The 21,979-nt window shown below is 39.3% G+C and overlaps 1 protein-coding gene and 1 long non-coding RNA gene across 12 annotated transcripts in view; one reads left to right on the top strand and one right to left on the bottom strand.

The window, feature by feature from the left end:
- The window catches only part of LOC127527925 (uncharacterized), a 115,771-nt gene extending 95,126 nt beyond the window's left edge, over positions 1 to 20,645 (bottom strand). The window contains exon 1 of the long non-coding RNA XR_007935104.1: positions 20,552 to 20,645. This is a non-coding gene — a long non-coding RNA (uncharacterized LOC127527925). The remainder of the gene's footprint in view (positions 1 to 20,551) is intronic.
- The window catches only part of LOC114668330 (zinc finger protein 883-like), a 774,734-nt gene that overhangs the window by 492,271 nt on the left and 260,484 nt on the right, over positions 1 to 21,979 (top strand). For 9 of the 11 annotated variants that reach the window (XM_051924961.1, XM_051924939.1, XM_051924938.1 and 6 more), the window contains one exon: positions 13,989 to 14,492. The exons of 1 other annotated variant lie outside the window; for it this stretch is intronic. In XM_051924961.1, the coding sequence (XP_051780921.1) occupies positions 13,989 to 14,492 (504 nt within the window). Of the gene's footprint in view, positions 1 to 6,629; positions 7,079 to 13,988; positions 14,493 to 21,979 lie in introns of all 11 variants that reach the window. One more of the 11 variants, XM_051924965.1, reaches the window with a different exon arrangement.

The following is a 21,979-nucleotide window of genomic DNA, read 5'->3' as shown; positions in this document are numbered from 1 at the left end:
TGCCTGCCTGCCAGCTCTATCCTTATCATTTTGTCCCAATATTCCCAGCATCTCAACTCTTCACCAAACCAATGCAATCTCGTCTCTCTGACTTTGTCTCCCAACCTGAGCTGACCTTATAATGTCTTCATTTCTAATCCTGTCCATCCTCATCACACCCAATGTAAATCTTAGCATCTTTAACTCTGCCACCTCCAGCTCTGTCTCCTGCTTTCTGGTCAGTGCCAGCGTCTCCTGATACCCGTCTGTCACAAATGTCTCCTCACACTTCTCCACCTATTCCAATCTGCCTGCACTCTCTTTTTCACTTCTCTTCCACAATCCCCATTACTCTGTACTGTTGATCCCAAGTATTTAAACTCCTCCACCTTCGCCAACTCTACTTCTTGCATCCTCACCATTCCACTGACCTCCCTGTCATTCACACACATGTATTCTGTCTTGTTCCTACTGACCTTCATTACTCTCCCCTCTAGAGCATATCTCCATCTCTCCAGGGTCTCTCTACCGGCTCCCTACTATCACTACAGATCACAATGTCATCAGAACAGAACTTTACACTTCTGATCAGTAAAAGAGAAAAACAAACTGAGCAGAACTTGAGTCTGTGACCGTCGTGGACAGAATACGAGATGAGAATGAATACAAATGTATATAGTGGGAGATAAGTGTAGTTCCTCATGGTAATTTTTCTAATTTTCCTGTAGATGTTAATTACTGGCAATGGTTGGCAATCAACTTTCTGCACACTTTGTGCTGTGGATTCAATTTAAAATTTCCTAGTTTTATCCAACAATGTACACTCAAAAACCCCTAATGACAAAATGATGAAATGTCTTCTGAACAGATTCCAAATGTAATGCAAATCAAAAATCTGAACCTCTCATTCATATAAATATTCAGACTCTTCTGTACTTTGTAGAAGCCCACTTGACAACATTTCCAGCTTTGAGTCTTCCTAAGTAAGTCTCTATAGGATGAGCACACCTGGATTTGGGCAGTTTTTTGAATTTATCTTGGCAGATCTTCTCAGTCCTGTGTGCCGTTTCGGAGTTTTGTGAAGTTATTTTATGGTGGCTGGAGTGCCAATCATGCTGGCAACCCCCACTTTTTCCCTGTAGGTTGGAGGACCACTTGCAGGACCAGATGCAGTTTAACGTCATACCCAGGACTGAACAGGGGATTGCCAACAAGGATTGCGAGCTGTTTTGTCATGTGGTGGGTAATGCTGGGCGGTATACCGGTTCATACCGAAAACCTTTTTTATGATATGATTTTTTTTCTTATACCGCAACACCGGTTTAAATTACCTGATCAATGTTCAAAACGTGGCGCAGCGGGCAACTGTTTAAAGGGGACCTTTTTCACTGCTACACCGCTAAACACATGCAATGGAGTACATGCGGTAGTGGAAGTATTGCGCGGTGAAAATGGACAGAGAACATTCTGAAACTGAAGCTGTAGCAGACGATAAAGTTGAACATGATGACACAGAAGAACTTTTGTTGGAAAAAGGATCTGGAGATACTTTGGATTATAAAGGTCGGATGTGGACGATTATGTTCAAATGTGTGAATACTGTTTCTATACTACTGGATAATACTGCAAGCCAAGTTGTACTTGTTTTATTTTTTTCAATACTGTGTAATGTACCTGGGTACTGTGTAATACTGTGATGACATATTGACTTTATTCTCGTAAGTTGTTATTAAAGTAGAACATCGTAAACTAAACTTCATCTTATAATGAATATTGAATTTATTAGATTTTCTCCGATCCCGTCATAAGTTATGTAGCGCATGAAATGCTTTGTGTTAAGTGTTCCCTGACACATGTTAATCTCTACTGCTTCTTAAACTGACTTCCTCTTGCACTAAGAGGAGGCGCTGACAGCTCACAGAATATATTAATTTCATGATATCCCTGCTCCCTGAACATTTAGAATGCTAAGATAAATACTTGATATAATTTTCATGATGAAATGCATTAAAGCAGGTATTAATCATGTAGGGGCACAGTGGCGTGGAGGTTGCAGTGCTGCCTCGCAGCAATGGGGTCTCAGGTGTTCCTTGCTTTTAATTTCCATGTTTTTCTGGTGAGGTTACTCTGTGTGCTTCAGTTTCCTTTCAAAGTCATGTAGGATGTGCTGTTTTGTTCTGCTATATTGACCCTGCTAGTGTATGTGTTGCTCGTATTCACCCTGTTCTGTCGTGGCGTTCAGGATGTGCTCCTGCCTCGCACACAATACTTGCTGGGATGGGCACAACCCTGAATGGACAGCATAACTAAACATGTATAACGAAGATTTTATTTTTTTTAAGTTCTGAACACTCCGTTGTCTAAGTTTATAACTAGTTTATTGTGTTGTGATTGTTTATGTGGAAAAAGAAAAAGGAAGGATAGGAACTGGGGGTTTGGAACGTCAGACAGACAGCAATCGTGCAATAAAGAAAGCCCACTCAAATGAACATCCATTGAATTCTGTGTTCGTGCCTCCGAACACCAGATCACGAACCCAAAATTTACACAATATTTAAGTTACACCTGTGCGAAACCCATTCATACATCCAGTTTTCTGGAGCCTCGTCACAACTGCCATAAAGTGCTCTACACTGAATGTAGACCTGCGGACCCCTAACTCCGAGGGAGCAGCACTACCACCACACTACTGTGCATGTTTAATACAAGCTTTAATGCATTTCATCATGAAAATGATATCAAGTATTTATCTTAGCATTCTAAATGTTCAGAGAGAAGGAATATCATGATGTGAATGGATTCTGTGCGGCAATCGCTGCCTGCGCCTCCTCTTAGTGTAAAGGAAGTCAGTTTAAGAAGCGCGTACAGGGATTAACACCTGGGTCAGGGAACACGTAACACAAAGCATTAAATGTGCTGCATAACTTATGACGGGGTTTGAGGAAATCCAGTAAATTAAACATTGATTTTAGGATGAAGTTTAGTTTACGACATTCTACTTTACAAAGTAAACTATGAGAATAAAGTGGAAATGTCGAGAATAAAGTCAACATGTCGACTTTATTCTCGACATATAGGTTTTTTTTTTTTTCTTCCCTGTTTGCATTTTTTTTTTCTTCACCGTGGCCCTAATACGCTCCTGTAGGGCTATATCACAAATAACATTATAAATGCAAGTTGCAGTTTTATTATTTATGTATGTAGCTTCGCTTGAAGCAAGGTCCATATTAATGCAGTTTGCCTTAATGACGGTTCAGTTGGTAAAGATATCATCACTAAGTTGCACTTGTTTTATTTTTATTTGCTGAATACTGTCCGAAGTTGTACTATTGTTTTTTTTATTGTTATTATTTATTAGTTTAAATATGCAGTTTAATGATGGTAAACTTGTTTAAAAAGTCACTTTAACGTGTCAGTGGACAGAGATGGTTAACATTAACAGAAAGTGTAGTTGGTTTACAAAAAATATTTACTATTTATTCCTTTTGTAGGACATGTTCAGTGCAGTACACCTTTTGACAAGCACCTCTGGATATTTTACTAAGTCTAAATGCCTCTTTGGATGGTTGAAAAAATGTTGTCAAAATTTTAGTTTAAGTTGTTTGCAAAATTTGTTCATTAAAAAGGTTCTATATTTTTACTGTAACTGTCATGCAATGTGATTCCTTCTCTTCATTAGTGCCACCCCCTTGAAAGCTATCACTTTATGGGGCCATGCACAGCAGTATTGATACTTGTGTGCACATTAAAATGTTTTTTGTACAATGTACAATTCTTATGACAGTGGAATAGGTTATTCTTAGTAATTGCAGTGGAAAATGTGGTTAACATCCACTCATGCATAGGAAAAAAAATACCGTCCATTACCGTGAAACCAGGATAATTTCGAAAAATACTGTGATACTGAATTTTGGTCATACCGCCCAGGACTAGTGGTGGGTGTGGCAACACGCTGTACCAGTGCATGCTCCCCAGCCTGACCTGACCTGAGATCTTCTCAAGCTCTGTTTGATTGTATGGGAATCATCTGAAAATCTGCCAGATCTCTCCAAAGCTGTTCTATGGGGTTTAAGTGTGGTCTTCAGCTGGACCACTCTTGGACACTCAGAAACTTGCCCCAAAGCCAGCACGTTATTGTCTTGGTGGTATACTTTGTCGTTATCATACTGAAAGGAAAGCCATCTCCCCAGTCTGAGGCTTTGTGTACTCTGGAGCAGGTTTTGCTCAACACCCTCTCTCTATTTGACTGCATTCATTCTTTCCTCAGGTCTGACCTCTTTTTCCATCCCTGCTGCTGAGGAGCACCCCATAGCATGATGCTGCCACCACCATACTTCAATGAAGGGGTGATATTAGGCAGATGATGAGCAGTGCCTGATTTTTGCCAGAGACAGTGCTTGGAGTTTTGCCCAAATAGTTCAAAATCTGGCTCCTGCAGCCAGAATATCTTTTTCCTCATACTGTCAGTGTCCTTTAAATGTCAGTTGGCAAACTCCACGTGGTCTGTTATATGCCTTTTACTCAATAGTGACTTCCATCTAGCCACTCTGCAATAAATGCCTGATTGATGGAGTGCTGCCAAGATGTTCGTTCTTCAAACCAGTTCTCCAAACCTATGAAGCTCTGTTACAGCAACCATTAGGTTTTTGATCACCTTCATGACCAATGCCTATCTTCGAGTGTTACTCTGTTTGGCTGGACTGCACATTCAAGGTGAAATCCTGGTGGTGCCAAACTTCTTCCATTTCACAATTATTGAGGCCAAACTCTTCATGGAAATGCCCACAGCGTTAGAAATGGTATTTATTCCCTTGTCCTTATCTGTGCATCACCACAATTTGATTGCAGAGGTCCTCAGAGAGTTCCTCGGACATCTTGGCTTAGTTTTATTGTGGCATGCAGTTTGAATCGTGGATCCTTACACACACAGGTACACGTGTGCTTTTCTAAACGATGTCAGATCAAGTCAGTTTGTCACAGGTTGTCTCCAATAAGGTTCTAGACAATTCTCAAGAAGAATGAAAGTGAGAAAGAATATCTAGAGTTAAGGAGTTTCAGAGTTCCTGTATAATCAAGTGTGGTGCTAATAGAATTATAAGAGTGTGTCACTTATGCATTAATAAGAATGTGCTGTTCATTAACCGACAGTATAACATTAATCCTTTTATAAGCTGAAATAAGATTCTTAAATTGTCACTGCCACGTAGCCATTGAAGTGTTGTCACCCTGATGGTTCAGCAGAATAGGGAAGTACATGTTTTGTAAAGTGCTTTCTCTGTAAGTGTCTTGCTGAATTGCATAGTCTAAGCTGGTTGGGGAGTCTGGGACTGTGGGTGTGCCGACAGTTCCTCTTATCTAAACACTACGATGTACTTCTGCACATAGTGATCTAATGTGTCATCTTAAGCTACTTGCAAGCTTTGCATGACCTCAAATGAACTGCCATACTTCCTCTTTTTATTTATTAAACAAGCTGGTTAAAAAAAGAGGAAAGACTTCCTGCTGATGGGCTTGCTGCCTATAGCAAACTGAGCTGACAGCTGCTGCAGCCTCCTGCTCACCAAGAATAAAAAAATTGCTTCTTACTTTACCTTGGTGTCCGTCTCCTGTTGTTCCTGATTTGCAGCGACCACAAAAGCAAACACAATCTGAAGAGCTACAGCAAAGTGTCTGAATACATCTGCTGTTGAAATGAGAGAATGCAGTTTTTAAACTTTTCTGAAAATGTATTTCAATGTTGTCATTATGGGTTATTGAGTGCACATTGATGGGCAAAATTGTCAAATGTATCCATTTAAAATTAAATCTGCAACACAATAAAGTGTGCAGAAAATGAAAGGCTCTGAATACTTGATGAAACCTCCATAAGGTTTATGTAAACTGCTTAATCCAGTTTAAATAACATACAATTCCATGCATTGATTGGGATTGGATTTTTTTTTCTCTCCCTAATCCTATCCCACCATACTGCACAATTTTATATCTTTTGGTGCTCAAGTTCAACTGGTAATGCCTGATAATGAGTATTAAAGAAGTTATTAACAATTCGAAGTCTGTGTTCCTGCCGCACAGCTCCAGTAGTGTGAGTTTAAACCTCAGTCTGTTTACTTCCCATGTGCAGTTTTCATGTGTGCCCTGTCTCTGCCGTTATTATTATTATTATTATTATTATTATTATTATTATTATTATTTATTCTCCCATGTTCTAAAGATGCACTGACAAATCTAACTTAGCTTTGCAAGGTAGTTGTAGATCGATACTAAGTGTTTTGACTTTGTTGTCAATACCAGCTTTCAGACCACAGTATTGAAACTAATAACAGTCATCCCTACATACCACCTGACCTCTCTCCTCTTAACAAGATCCTCTTTGAGTAGAATATTCATGAAGGTTAGTAATTGGTTTCTACTTATCTGGTTTCTCTTCTTAGGGTTACCAACAGCAGATTGGTTGTCTTGTTTCAGCTTATTGGACCTTCCCTCCGCTCCCATCTGATAATTTGAAATAAAGAGTAATGTGTTACTGTCAGCATGCTATGAATGGTCAAACTTTATATAAACCTTAACAGAAAGGGTGTTGTGAAATGACATTCAAGGGACTTCAGATCTAAATGAAGTTTTAATGAAGTTAATTCCTGTTCTTTATACAGAGAAAAAGAAAAAGCTGATGTTTATTGGAACATCTCAATGGATGTAAAACAGGAGAGCTGTGATGTGGACACAAATATCATGGATATTAAGGAGGAGGACTGTGAGTTGGAGTCCATCTACATTAAACAGGAAAGTCTGAGCATCAAGGAGGAGAACAGTGAACTGCAGGCAGTGGGCATTAAAGAAGAAGCTGAAGAGAAGTCTGTCAGTATTGAGACACTTAACCATACAAATCTGGACAGTGTAAAAGGAGATAACCTTCATGATGGGTGTCAAGATGGAGTGGTGACCAGGTTAAACTTTTCTCAAAGCAGACAATGTTCATCTCCAGAGCCTTCTGTTAGTATGAAGACTGAATCATTACAGTCTAAACCAAAGAGGACTAAGAAAACTACATCTGTTAGAGCTCATGAAAATCGGCCACCATCTACAAAGAAGTTTGGAAAAAGTAAGTGCAAAATTAAAAATGGGCAAGTTTTAGGGTTGGGGTTTATGGGCCTGAAAGACCGGGTCTTGCGATTTTTATGAGAAATACTGTGTTTTATTGTGTTCAGAGAGAGAGAGAGAGACGCGCGCACACACACACACACACACGAGAGAGAGAGAGACAGACAGACACAGGCGAGAGAGAGAGAGACACACACAGGTGCGAGCGAGCGAGATAGAGACGCACACAGGGGTGCGAGACAGAGACGCACACACACGAGAGAGAGACAGGCACACACACACACACACACGAGAGAGAGACACCCGACCATGGGCAGGCAAGACGCAAGACAGAGCCCCGCTCATAATTCACTAAGGCAGCCCTAGCAGCCGACCATGGGCAGGCAGAGAGACACAGACACAGAGGTACGAGAGAGACACACGCACACACAGAGAGGCGCACGAGATAGAGATGCACACAGGCGCAAGATAGAGACACATACACACACATGAGAGAGAGAGAGAGAGAGAGACACCCGACCATGGGCAGGCAAGATGCAAGACAGCCCCGCCCATAATTCTCTAAGGCAGCCCAAGCAGCCGACCATGGGCAGGCAGAGAGGCAATGGGGTCTCAGATGTTCCTTGCTTTTAATTTCCATGTTTTTCTGGTGAGGTTACTCTGTGTGCTTCAGTTTCCTTTCAAAGTCATGTAGGATGTGCTGTTTTGTTCTGCTATATTGACCCTGCTAGTGTATGTGTTGCTCGTATTCACCCTGTTATGTCGTGGCGTTCAGGATGTGCTCCTGCCTCGCACACAATACTTGCTGGGATGGGCACAACCCTGAATGGACAGCATAACTAAACATGTATAACGAAGATTTTATTTTTTTTAAGTTCTGAACACTCCGTTGTCTAAGTTTATAACTAGTTTATTGTGTTGTGATTGTTTATGTGGAAAAAGAAAAAGGAAGGATAGGAACTGGGGGTTTGGAACGTCAGACAGACAGCAATCGTGCAATAAAGAAAGCCCACTCAAATGAACATCCATTGAATTCTGTGTTCGTGCCTCCGAACACCAGATCACGAACCCAAAATTTACACAATATTTAAGTTACACCTGTGCGAAACCCATTCATACATCCAGTTTTCTGGAGCCTCGTCACAACTGCCATAAAGTGCTCTACACTGAATGTAGACCTGCGGACCCCTAACTCCGAGGGAGCAGCACTACCACCACACTACTGTGCATGTTTAATACAAGCTTTAATGCATTTCATCATGAAAATGATATCAAGTATTTATCTTAGCATTCTAAATGTTCAGAGAGAAGGAATATCATGATGTGAATGGATTCTGTGCGGCAATCGCTGCCTGCGCCTCCTCTTAGTGTAAAGGAAGTCAGTTTAAGAAGCGCGTACAGGGATTAACACCTGGGTCAGGGAACACGTAACACAAAGCATTAAATGTGCTGCATAACTTATGACGGGGTTTGAGGAAATCCAGTAAATTAAACATTGATTTTAGGATGAAGTTTAGTTTACGACATTCTACTTTACAAAGTAAACTATGAGAATAAAGTGGAAATGTCGAGAATAAAGTCAACATGTCGACTTTATTCTCGACATATAGGTTTTTTTTTTTTTTCTTCCCTGTTTACATTTTTTTTTTTTCTTCACCGTGGCCCTAATACGCTCCTGTAGGTCTATATCACAAATAACATTATAAATGCAAGTTGCAGTTTTATTATTTATGTATGTAGCTTCGCTTGAAGCAAGGTCCATATTAATGCAGTTTGCCTTAATGACGGTTCAGTTGGTAAAGATATCATCACTAAGTTGCACTTGTTTTATTTTTATTTGGTGAATACTGTCTGAAGTTGCACTATTATTTATTTTATTGTTATTATTTATTAGTTTAAATATTATGCAGTTTAATGATGGTAAACTTGTTTAAAAAGTCACTTTAGCGTGTCAGTGGACAGAGATGGTTAACATTAACCGAGAGTGTAGTTGGTTTACAAAAAATATTTACTTTTTATTCCTTTTCTACGACATGTTCAGTGCAGTACACCTTTTGACAAGCACCACTGGATATTTTACTAAGTCTAAATGCCTCTTTGGATGGTTGAAAAAATGAGAGAGACACAGACACACACGAGATAGAGACGCACGCACACACACACACACACACGAGAGAGACAGACACACACACACACACACGAGAGAGACAGACACACACACACACACACGAGAGAGAGAGACAGACACACACACACACAAGAGAGAGAGACAGACACACACACACACACACACAAGAGAGAGAGACAGACACACACACACACGAGTGAGAGAGACAGACACACACACACGAGCGAGAGAGACAGACACACACACGAGCGAGAGAGACAGACACACACACGAGCGAGAGAGACAGACACACACACGAGCGAGAGAGACAGACACACACAAGAGAGAGAGAGACAGACACACAGATGCAAGAGAGACACACACACGAGAGAGAGAGAGAGAGACAGACACACACACACACACACAAGAGAGAGACAGACACACACACACACAAGAGAGAGAGACAGACACACACACACACGAGTGAGAGAGACAGACACACACACGAGCGAGAGAGACAGACACACACAAGAGAGAGAGAGACAGACACACAGATGCAAGAGAGACACACACACGAGAGAGAGAGAGAGAGAGAGAGATACACACACAGGCGCGAGAGAGAGAGGTCGCTGGACGCATACGGCAGAAAAGTCAGTTACAGAATGCACCAGGCTTGATTTTGTTTTCACTTCTGTTTACAACGATCGTTTTGTAGCATGCATTGTTACAATGTTACTTTTCTTGGTGGTTTATTAAATTAAGAATTTTTCAAATGTTAATTTTTTTCCCTGTTCTTAAAACTCATTAAAAACGTTTTTTTAGCGAAGGGTTCGTAGCGCTATAGCGTGAACTCTTGCGGTGTTGTTTTCTCTGTTGTTCAAGGTTTTCTCAGTGTTATTCAATGTTTTTACATTTAGTTTACTATTACGCTTTGCATTCTATGGTATATTCTTCTATATATATATATATATATATAATATATAATATATATATATATATAATATATAATATATATATATAATATATAATATATATATATATATAATATATAATATATATATATATATATATATAATATATAATATATATATATATATATATATAATATATAATATATATATATATATATATATAATATATAATATATATATATATATATATATAATATATAATATATATATATATATATATAATATATAATATATATATATATATATATAATATATAATTCAATAAGGCGGCCGACCATGGCAGGTAAAACGCAAGACAGAGCCAGTTTTCAGTCACAGACAATTGTATGTTGCTCTCTCCAGAGTTCCATCTTTTCATTCACTCACAGTCGTATCCTCAAACCCACCCCATTTTGATAACTGTGTCTTTCGGGAAGTCTTCACACATCAATAAATAATTATGTGGCGTATGCTATGCCGCAGGTTGGCTAGTATTTTATAACACACAGTATAAGAACACAAAAAGATGGCTCCAGATTACTCTCTGGTTCCACGTCCAAAAAAGGACAAACTAAAGAGGGAAGGTGCTGGGTTCTCGTAGAGGCAGGGGAAGAAGAGGTGGGACCAAAACCAAGAGCAGGAAATGACGTTGATGGGAGATGTGGCTAGGAAAGAGGTACAGGAACTGGAGGAAGATTTTTAGGCTGATTTCTCCTCGGGTGATCTGCAGACGAGGGAGAAGAAAGGTTTGTGCACTTTGTCAAAGCCTACTCACATATCTTGCCCTCGGTTAAGCCCTTAGCCTGCCTCGCAAGAACACGTGTGTGACAACACATATTCTTAGGAAGGCATCGCACACCTTGGAAATTTCGGTTGACTGGAAAATGGAAAATAGTATCTCGTTTTATATAAAAGGTAATTGGGATGATCCTAGCAGCTATAGGCCAGTAAGCTTAAAATGGATCCCAGATAAATTAATGGGAAGGAATTTATTAAGGAAAAGATTGAGCAAGACATGGAAAGAACAGTTTTACTGATCAGTCCCCCCTCGTCTGACATGTTATTTTGGCCACACAGATAACTTAAGGCACAAGCTCTTCCTCTGTCACCATCCTTGTTTCAGTGCTGCTCCATTACTTTATCAAACAAATCATCAAGACCAGATAATATTTATCCTCGAGTTCTTAAGGAGGCTAGAGTGTACAGATATAAACACTTGACACACATTTTTAGGAAGTCACTGTGCACTGGAGAGATTCTGAAGGACTGGAAAATGGCAAATATAATCTCATTATATAAAAAGGGTGACAGGGCCGATCCAAGCAACTGTAGGCCAGTAAGCTTAATGTGCAACATGCTGGAATTCTGTGAGGAGGCAACAAAAGGATACGATCAAAGTGGGGCAGATGACATTATTTATCTTGACTTTCAGTAAGCATTTGATGAGGTGCCACATGAGAGGTTGGGCATCAAACTAAAAAGTGTCAGTTCAGGGTGATGTTTGTAGATGGGTGCAGAATTGGCTCAGACACAGGAAGCAGAGAGTGATGGTGAGAGGTACCTTATCAAAATTGGCTGATAATTGGGTGATTGTAAGAGTGGTGACCCATAGGGGTCAGTGCTGGGGCCATTGCTGTTTTTATTATATATAAATATTTAGATAGGAATATGAATAACAAGCTGGTTAAGTTTTCAGGTGATACTAAGCTAGGTGGACTGGCAGTTAATTGAGAATCAGTTGAATTATTACAGAGAGACTTAGACAGTATAAAGTACTTGGGCAGAATTGTAGAAGACTTAATTTAATGTAAGAAAATGTAAAGTAGTAGAGGGTTTGCCCCGTGATTGCTTCGCTCACTGACACCCTACCTCCTCCAAGGTCTACACTACTCGCCAGCCACTTAGCATCTCTGCCGCTCGCATTGTGAAGAGGGGGGCTGAATGCATCCCAAGGTGATGTGGTCGCTCCTGCGAAACCCCCTGTTAAACGGTGATACAATGGGTAACAAATAGTGTTTTTATTTTTTTATTGAGCGAATGTTTTAATATTCTTGCTTTCGCCTTTTTATACGTTCAATCATTGCCTTTATCTAATACATTTTCTGTAATAATTTTGTCGCGTTTGCCTTTATTCGCCATGCCCAATTGAGGTCGCCCTTTTGAAGTTCGCCATTTTGTGCTCGCCCTTATTGAATAGAACCATGTGGCTCTAGGTGACTGAGAGATTCCTCACCGGTCAGGCAGTTCACACTGAAAAGCTGCCATCGTCAAATAACCCACAGCTGTTAAGACCTGTAAGAGAACTGAGATTGTGTGATTTCTGTGTGATGGTCTCTGTAATGAAGGCACATGTTCAGCACACACTTCAAAGAGGATGACAGTAGGGAGTCAAAATCAGCTTTTATTTAAGTTATCATCATGAGCCAAAATGTCATTGTGATATATCAAAACTCACTTCTTGTGTAGCCTGTCAAGCATCAGAATGTGAAATGTGCAATGAAATGAGATTTTCTGTTCAGTTCGTTTGCTAAAATGCCAACAAAAATAAAGTTTGCATGGGACTTACAAATGCTCAAAACTTGCTGTAACTTTAAGCCAATTTAAATGCTATGTTCTAGTTTTAAAAATTCGAACTTTTGTGGAGAATTGGCTTACACATGTTGCTGAGCATAAGGAAGTTTTATACATGAACCCCCGGTGAGTAGTTGTAATAAAGCATATAAAATAGAGTGTGCTTTCCAGGCACAACTAAAGTTTTATAATTGCTTATGCTTACCAAAGGTTGTTCCTAATTTCAGCCATCATGTATTTAATGTGAGTTAATGTTAATGGCAATGGACTGAAAGTAAGCTCTTTTTTCCCCTTTTCTTTTAAACTTTGTACAGGAATCAAACATCAGTGCAGTTTGGAATCTGGAAATGAATTCTCTGGCAGGAGTGCTCTTCAGATCCACACTGGAATTCACACGGGAGAGAAGCCATATTGCTGTAATGAATGTGGTAAACAGTTTTCACGTATAAACAGTCTGAAGAACCACACTAGACTTCACACGGGAGAGAAGCAGTATTGCTGTACTGAATGTGGTAAACCGTTTTCAGAAATGAGATTTCTTCAGAGACACACTAGAGTTCACACCGGTGAGAAGCCGTATTGCTGTAATGAATGTGGTAAACGGTTTTCCCATATAGGCAGTCTTCAGAGACACACGAGAGTTCACACTGGAGAGAAGCCGTATTGCTGTAGTGAATGTGGTAAACAGTTTTCAAGAATGAGCAACCTTCGTAGTCATAAAAGAATTCACACGGGAGAGAAGCCGTATTGCTGTAATGAATGTGGTAAACAGTTTTCACGTATAAGCAGTCTGAAGTACCACACTAGACTTCACACGGGAGAAAAGCCGTATTGCTGTAATGAATGTGGTAAACAGTTTTCACATGTATACAGCCTGAATAACCACACTAGCGTTCACACCGGTGAGAAGCCGTATTGCTGTAATGAATGTGGTAAACAGTTTTCACAAATGATCAGTCTTCAGAGACACACTAGAGTTCACACGGGAGAGAAGCCGTATTGCTGTAATGAATGTGGTAAACAGTTTTCACATTTAAGCAGTCTGAAGGACCATACTAGACTTCACACTGGAGAGAAGCCGTATTGCTGTAATGAATGCGGTAAACATTTTTCACATATGAACAGTCTGAAGAACCACACTAGAGTTCACACGGGAGAGAAGCCATATTGCTGTAATGAATGTGGTAAACAGTTTTCACAAATGAGCAATCTTCACAAACACAGTAGAGTTCACACGGGAGAGAAGCCATATTGCTGTAATGAATGTGGTAAACAGTTTTCAGGAATGGGCCATCTTCAGAGACATGCTAGAGTTCACACCGGAGAGAAGCCGTATTGCTGTAATGAATGTGGTAAACAATTTTCACATATAAACAGTCTTAATGAACACACTAGAGTTCACACCGGTGAGAAGCCATATTGCTGTAATGAATGTGGTAAACAGTTTTCACAAATGGGCCATCTTCAGATACACACTAGAGTTCACACGGGAGAGAAGCCATTTTGCTGTAATGAATGTGGTAAACAGTTTTCTCAAATGATCAGTCTTCAGAAACACAGTAGAGTTCACACGGGAGAGAAGCCGTATTGCTGTAATGAATGTGGTAAACAGTTTTCATTAATGGGCCATCTTCAGAGACACACTAGAGTTCACACCGGTGAGAAGCCATATTGTTGTAATGAATGTGGTAAACAATTTTCATGGATAAGCAGTCTGAATGACCACACTAGAGTTCACACGGGAGAGAAGCCATATTGCTGTACTGAATGTGCTAAACAGTTTTCACGTATAAGCAGTCTGAAGGACCATACTAGAGTTCACACCAGTGAGAAGCCGTATTGCTGTATTGAATGTGGTAAACGATTTTCACTAATGGGCCATCTTCAGACACACACTAGAGTTCACACGGGAGATAAGCCATATTGCTGTAATGAATGTGGTAAACAGTTTTCACAAATGATCAGTCTTCAGAGACACACTAGACTTCACAACAGAATTAAAAGGGTAGAAGTTCAAAAATGAGTCCAGGAAAACAAGCACACTGCAGGACTCTAGAGTGAGGTTCACTCCTGTCTTGAAAAGTAAGCAAACTAAACTATTGTTGACACTTTAATCTCTGAGAGAAGCCATATTACTGATTGGGATCTGGCAAACAAATCTGTCCGAGGAGTTCTTTTCAGAGACGCACCAGAATTCACACTGGAGAGAAGTACAACTGAACTGTCCTGACTAAAGAGTGAGGTTCACTCCTGCCTGGACAGTAAGCACATGTAACTGACTGGAATTCATCCTAAGTGGTGTTGTGTCAAAAACGAATCAACATATAGGAGAATGAGAAGTTTTTATCCTTTTTTCCTTTTCCTGAAACAAAATAAAGAACAGGGCGTCATAGAAACCAACGCCCCTACAGCCTCCAGCATGCGTCTCACTCTGCTTTCATAACATACGTACATATAGAACTATTTTCCATATATTATATACATTTCATCAGAAAGAACTCTTTACAGTATACATAACCTCACAAAATAAATCATAGTTCAGCTATATAATATATATTTTTCTATTGTTATATAACAAAAAATAAAATACCTTTCCAAAAAAAAAAAAACCAGAAAGGGTGCCATACAAACAGCTTCTCGCCAATGCTTATTAAATAATAAATCAAATCAGTTACTAATAATTACAAACACAGACTATGAAAACAATATAAATAAAATTTAAATGAAAATCTAAAGTATCCTTATGGTCATGTTGTACACCATGCTGAATTATATTAAAACACTGTGGCAGTGCACTAAAAGAAAAAATGCTGTTGTTTTTTTTTTTGTTTTTTTTTTATTTGTTTGCTTTTAATCATAAAACATACAAAGACTGTATATAAGAACTCAGTGGTTTTCTCTTTGTTTAAAATTCTCTAACGCCGCTGCAGGGTGGGGTTTGTTTTGTTTTAGATGTGCTCTGTCTCTTCGTATGTCAGAGGACCGGGACATCGTGAAGTGGGATCAAGCCTCATGTGGGGAGGCAAAATGGGGGGGTAGGGGCATAAAGGGGGGAGAAAAGGAGAGCAGGCCATATCTAATGCATTCTTCTAATCCCTATAACTATAAATATCAATGCAACAATAGGCTAAAATGCAATAACTCATGGGGAAATTTTAAACTAAGATTGAAACTGCCTCATTACCAGTTAACACTATAAAATGACATTAAAAACTCAAAATCAATGTCTCCATGATGGGACAGTTAACTTTGTGAGCTGGAATGTTAAAGGCCTAAATCACGAATTAAAGAGAAAGAAAGTATGCTCTCACCTAACATGCTTAAACACTAAAATAGTATTTTTACAGGAGACCCACTTACTAAGCAAGGATCAGTTCCGACTACAAAAAGACTGGACTGGCCAAATGTTCCATTCTAGCTTTATAAAGAAAACTAGAGGGGTGGGAATTCTCATACATAGAACAGTTCCATTTGTAGAATCAGATGTAGCATCGGACCCTGAAGGGAAATATGTGATGGTCATGGGCAACTTATATAACAGTAAAATGATTTTGATAAATGTTTATGCACCCAATGCTGATGATAAGGAATTCATGCAAAATCTATTTGCATCCATTCCCAATGTGAACACTCATAAAATTATAATGGCTGGGGACTTTAATTGTGTTTTAAATCCACTCTTCGATAGGACTCCTGCAAAGACAATTACACAGTTTTTAAATGGTCACAACTTATCAGACCCCTGGAGGTTTCTTAACCCAAACTCAAGAACATATTTGTTCTACTCACCAGTGCATTATAGCTACTCAAGAATTGATTATTTTTTTATAGGTAATTATTTCTTGCTTACAATTAAATCATGCAAATACGACACAATTGTTATCTCCGACCATGCACCTCTAGTCTTGGAGCTAAAATCAATAAGCCCCTCACACTCACCTCGCAGATGGCGCCTTAACCCTCTTCTACTGGCAGACGAGAACTGCACAGAATTTATATCCAAACAAATCAGCTTCTTCCTAGAGACAAACACGCCCACAGAGGTTTCCGCAGGAACACTCTGGGAAACTCTAAAGGCCTTCTTAAGAGGACAGATTATTTCATTTGTTTCCCACAGAAATAAATTAGAAACCAAGAAAATATCAGAGCTAAGAAGCGAAATTGCTAGAATAGATGAAGAACAAGCCAGGCGTCGAAGCGAAGCTCTCCACAGGAAAAGGCAGGCCCTGCATACAGAACTTAACATCTTAACAACTAAAGAAACGGAACAACTTATTTATAAGTCTAGACATCATTACTATGAACACGGAGAAAAAGCTAATAAGCTTTTAGCTCAACAAATTCACAAACAAGAAGTTCGCAATGCAATACCAGTAATTACCAACACGAATGGAGAAGAAATTATAGACCATAAAAATATAATGTACGCATTTAGAGATTATAATAAATCCTTATATTCTACTAAGCCCAAAGAAGACAACACACAATCATGCATTTCTGGATACATTACAGACACCACAAATAGATGCTTTAAGTGCTGAGGAACTGGATAAACCTCTAACGCTAACAGAATTACTAGATGCTATAAAGTCACTACAAAGCGGGAAATCAGCAGGCCCTGATGGTTACCCCGTAGAATTTTATAAGAAATTCTCCACTCAGCTAGCTCCCCTCTTATTGACATCATTTACAGAAGCTAGAGACAACCAAATACTACCTCAAACATTTCGACAAGCATTAATCACTGTCTTTCCTAAACAAAATAAGGACTTGTTACGATGTGCATCACACAGACCAATTTCACTCCTGAATAATGATGTTAAGATACTCTCAAAAATTTTAGCTAGAAGGATGGAGAAAGTGCTGTCCTCAGTAATATCACAGGATCAAACTGGATTTATTAAAGGCCGACATCTATCTTCCAATCTCCGACGCTTGTTTAATGTTATATATTCACCAGCAAAGTCAAACACCCCAAAGATATTATTATCATTAGACGCAGAAAAAGCATTTGATATGATTGAATGGAATTACCTTTTCACTGCATTGGAGAAATTTTGGTTTGGCCCGAATATTTGTGCATGGATCAAACTACTGTATACCAATCCAGAAGCTTCAGTTTGTATTAATATTTGCTCAGACTACTTTAAGCTAGAACGTGGCACTGACAAGGATGTCCCTTGTCACCACTGCTGTTTGCAATCACCATTGAACCACTGGCGGTTCACTGCCAAAATTCTTATCAGATAAAGGGGATTGTCAGAGAAGGACTGGAACAGAAAATTTCTCTATATGCAGATGATATGGTTTTATATATATCAGACCCAGAAAACACTGTCCCTGCTGTTTTAACAGCACTAACAGAATTTCAAAAGATATCTGGTCTTAAAATTAATCTGAATAAAAGCATACTCTATCCAGTGAATTCACAAGCATATAATATTAGATTGGACACCCTACTTTTACCATAGCAGATCAGTTTAAATACCTAGGGGTAAATATCACAAGTAAACATAAAGCTCTTTATCAACAAAATTTTGCCGTCTGTATGAAAAAAAATTAAGCAAGACCTGCATAGATGGTCAACCCTTCATCTCACTATAGCCGGAAGAATTAACATTGTTAAGATGAATATCCTTCCTAAACTTTTTTTTATTTCAAAACATTCCAATATATATCAATAAATCATTTTTTAAGCAATTAGATTCAACAATAACCTCATTCATTTGGAACTCAAAACACCCACGTATCCGAAGAGCGACCCTACAAAGACCTCAGGCAGAAGGTGGCATGGCTTTACCTAATTTTCAGTTTTATTACTGGGCAGCAAACATACAAGCCATAAAAACCTGGACACAAATAAATGAACATACACAGGCTTGGTCCGCAATAGAAATAAAATCCTGTAGTACTTCTTTATATTCCCTGCTCTGCTCTCCAATAAATGCAAGTTATCGCAAATATACTAATAACCCAATTGTGCTTTACTCACTCAGAATATGGAACCAAATTAGGAAGCATTTTAAGATGGAAAATCTTTTATCAGTGGCACCTCTGCAAGAGAACCACCTCTTTCAACCCTCGCAAACGTATCCAGTTTTTAATACCTGGAAAAGTTTTGGGATTAAAATGCTCAGAGATCTTTATATAGACAACATATTTGCATCTTTTGAACAATTACGTTCAAAATTTAACCTCCCAGCTACACATTTCTTTTACTATCTTCAAATTAGAAATGTTATTAAACAGAAATTGCCCGATTTCCACCACCTTGCACCCTCCACAATGCTGGAAAAAATACTGCTCAATGCTGAGGAATTAAATACCATTTCCGCAATATATAAAATCTTATTAGAGTCCCTACCTTTCAAAGATCCAAGAGGACATTGGGAAGAAGATCTCTTAATCAATATATCAGAAAAGGAGTGGAAGGTAGCAAAGCAGAGAATTCACTCGAGTTCCATATGCGCAAAGCATAGAATTATTCAACTAAAAATTATATATCGAGCTCATCTGTCTCGCTTAAAACTGTCCAAAATGTTTCCAGGGCAGGATCCAACCTGTGAATGCTGCAACCAAGCTCCTGCCTCACTGGGTCACATGTTCTGGGCCTGCACCAAACTAACATCATTTTGGACAAAAAATTTTAAGTGCCTTTCAGACAGCCTTAGTATCACAATCCCTCCTAACAGCTGTGTTTGGTGTCCTTCCAGATGGACTTGAATTGGAGAAGGACAAGCAAACGGTGATTGCATTCACTACACTCTTGGCACGCAGACTTATTCTGTTAAATTGGAAGAATCCTAACTCTCCTCTGATAAGTCAGTGGGAAACCGATGTTTTATATTATTTGAAATTGGAAAAAATGAAATTCTCAGTTAGAGGATCTGTACAAAATTTTTTCAAAACCTGGCAGGATCTGATCAATATTATTTTAGAATAAGAGAAATAACTATTATTGCATTTAATTCCCTTCTCCATCTCTTATTTACATAGATATTTATTTCTCCCTTTCCTTTGCTTATTGTTGTCTTATTAAAAAGCCCTAAGCAATTCTCCTTTAGCTAAGCTCTCCTTCTCAGGGGTGGGGTTTGATTTGTCTTCAATTTTGTTTCGTTATAAATTGATCTGTTTGTATGGAATGATTACAATAAAAATTAATAAATAAAAAAAAAAAAAAAAAAAGAACTCAGTGGTGGTGGGGGGGGGGGGGGGGGGGTCACATTTGTTATTTTACACTTGAGAATTACCAAATAATATTCATGTCATATAAATAGAATAAAATTAGAAAAGGCTTGGAGAGAGCAGACTTACCTGTACAGCATCCACCATCGCCTGAGGGTGCCTGCAGTCTGTGAGGAGTCACATTAATTAGCATTTGTACTACAAAATACCATTGGTATGAAACTAAGGACACACAAACAATTACTTTTGGTGGAAATTCATAACTAAAAGCTACAAACAAATTAAAAATCAGAATACACTTTGCTTCACATACACACACCAAGAAAACGTGGAGGAATTAATCTCGAGAAGCCATATTGCTGTACTGGATGTGGCCGACGAGTCTCACAAAACAGAATCTTCTGTGTCACAAAAGAATTGAGACTGGGTGCCACCTCCAGAAGTGGGCTTAGTTGGAGAAGATCTACACCGGGGGCATCAACCTCTTTGTCTTGGTGTACCACCCCAAAGAATTTAAATGTTCTGAAGTACCTGTATTGTATTTTGGTGTTAAATTGTTTTTTCCTGAACTGTTATTATGTAAAAGTAATGGTGGAATTTTTTTTCTCACCCAGAATAATATTCTTTCAGAGAGCTTTCATAAGGTACTAGCAATGGTAACCTGTCAAAGATGTGTTTTAGAATGAATTTCAAAAGGATTTGATATGTTATGACTGATAGGCACTGATAGTGTGTGACCAGGAGGAGGTCACATCACCTGCTTGTGCTAATAGTGAAAAAACAAAAGAAATGTAATCAATTGTGTCTCACATGTCGTAAGTCGCCTTGGTGTCGGTGAAATAATAATAATAATGACAAGAAAGTTTAGTAAAATAACGCCCTCGGCCAAAAAGGGTTTCCTGTTCCTTAGAGACTTTGCATTCCGCTCTCTTGATTCACTTACAGTGTGCTTTCTTGTTTGTTGTTGTAAATTGTTTGTTGCTTTGATTAAATTACAAAATCCTCAAATTCACCTGTCTGTCATCTCCATTCATCTGACGGCGACTTCTGCACTCGACTTTGTTGGCCAAACCCTGTGAATTAGCACATTTTTCAGAGGTCCATGAAGCCCCTCTTTTACATGGTCTATTGAGTCTGAAGCTAAACAGACTGACTGAAACCAAAATGGCCAAGGCAGTGTGTGTGGAGGAGCCTAACCTCATCTCTAGTGAACTGGGTATCGATGCAGAAGAGAACATCTGAGCTGATATCTCCACATTCAGTGAAACCCCAAGTCACACTGCAGACAACCATCTGTGGGCGCCGCTACGGCCTTTCAGACAACGGGCTCCATGCAGTAAGCTTGAAGTGCTCGGCCGAGGCTGCTGAGAGATGAAGATTCCATGTCACCATTCAGACTGGGATGTGAGATACTGTCCTTAGAGATGTGACGTGCCCTCCATCGTGAGCTCCAAGGAAAGTGCTGGTAGCAAACAGAGAAGTGCAGTTAAGTAACCGATCAGTTAAATCAGCAGAAACACATGCAGTGGATGTAAAGCTTTAATCGGACTCTCTGTTTTTCCCCCATTGAGAAAAGTGAGGAAAAGAAACTCACTGAACTGGAGGAGATTAGGATTTTATATTTAACTAGCGAATTGGCGCGCGCTACGCTGTGCGTTGGATGACCACAGTTGAAGGACTCCCTGTTTAAACGCGGCTGCCAGTCGTGAACTGGGTCCTTCATCGCACCGCATTTGATTTTTGCATGGGAAACAAAATTTCAAAACAAAACCCATGATTCAGGAAGTGTGGGACGCAGACTAATCAGAATCGTATACATTGTGTAAATGGTTGTAAGGAAGAGGAGGATCTTACCGTTGAGGACGTCCTGTGCTTGTCGAGGGGGCATGTAGTGGTACTTCATTCTGAAGAGCAAAGCGATGTAGGTCATTTGAGTGGTCTTCATTAACTTCGTCAGTGACATGCAGCACTGTGTCATCGCGTCCGTCACCTTCATTGCACATAGTAATGTCTGTGGAGTCACACAATCCCGTGGCATTCAAGTGGACAGAGTCGAGTACTTCTTGGTAAACAACGTTCTGTGTGAAGT

This window comes from Erpetoichthys calabaricus, chromosome 1 (assembly GCF_900747795.2).
Source record: "Erpetoichthys calabaricus chromosome 1, fErpCal1.3, whole genome shotgun sequence".
NCBI lineage: Eukaryota > Metazoa > Chordata > Cladistia > Polypteriformes > Polypteridae > Erpetoichthys > Erpetoichthys calabaricus.
The sequence above is the reverse complement of the archived record's forward strand: the minus strand, read 5'-3'. Positions and strand labels throughout refer to the sequence as shown.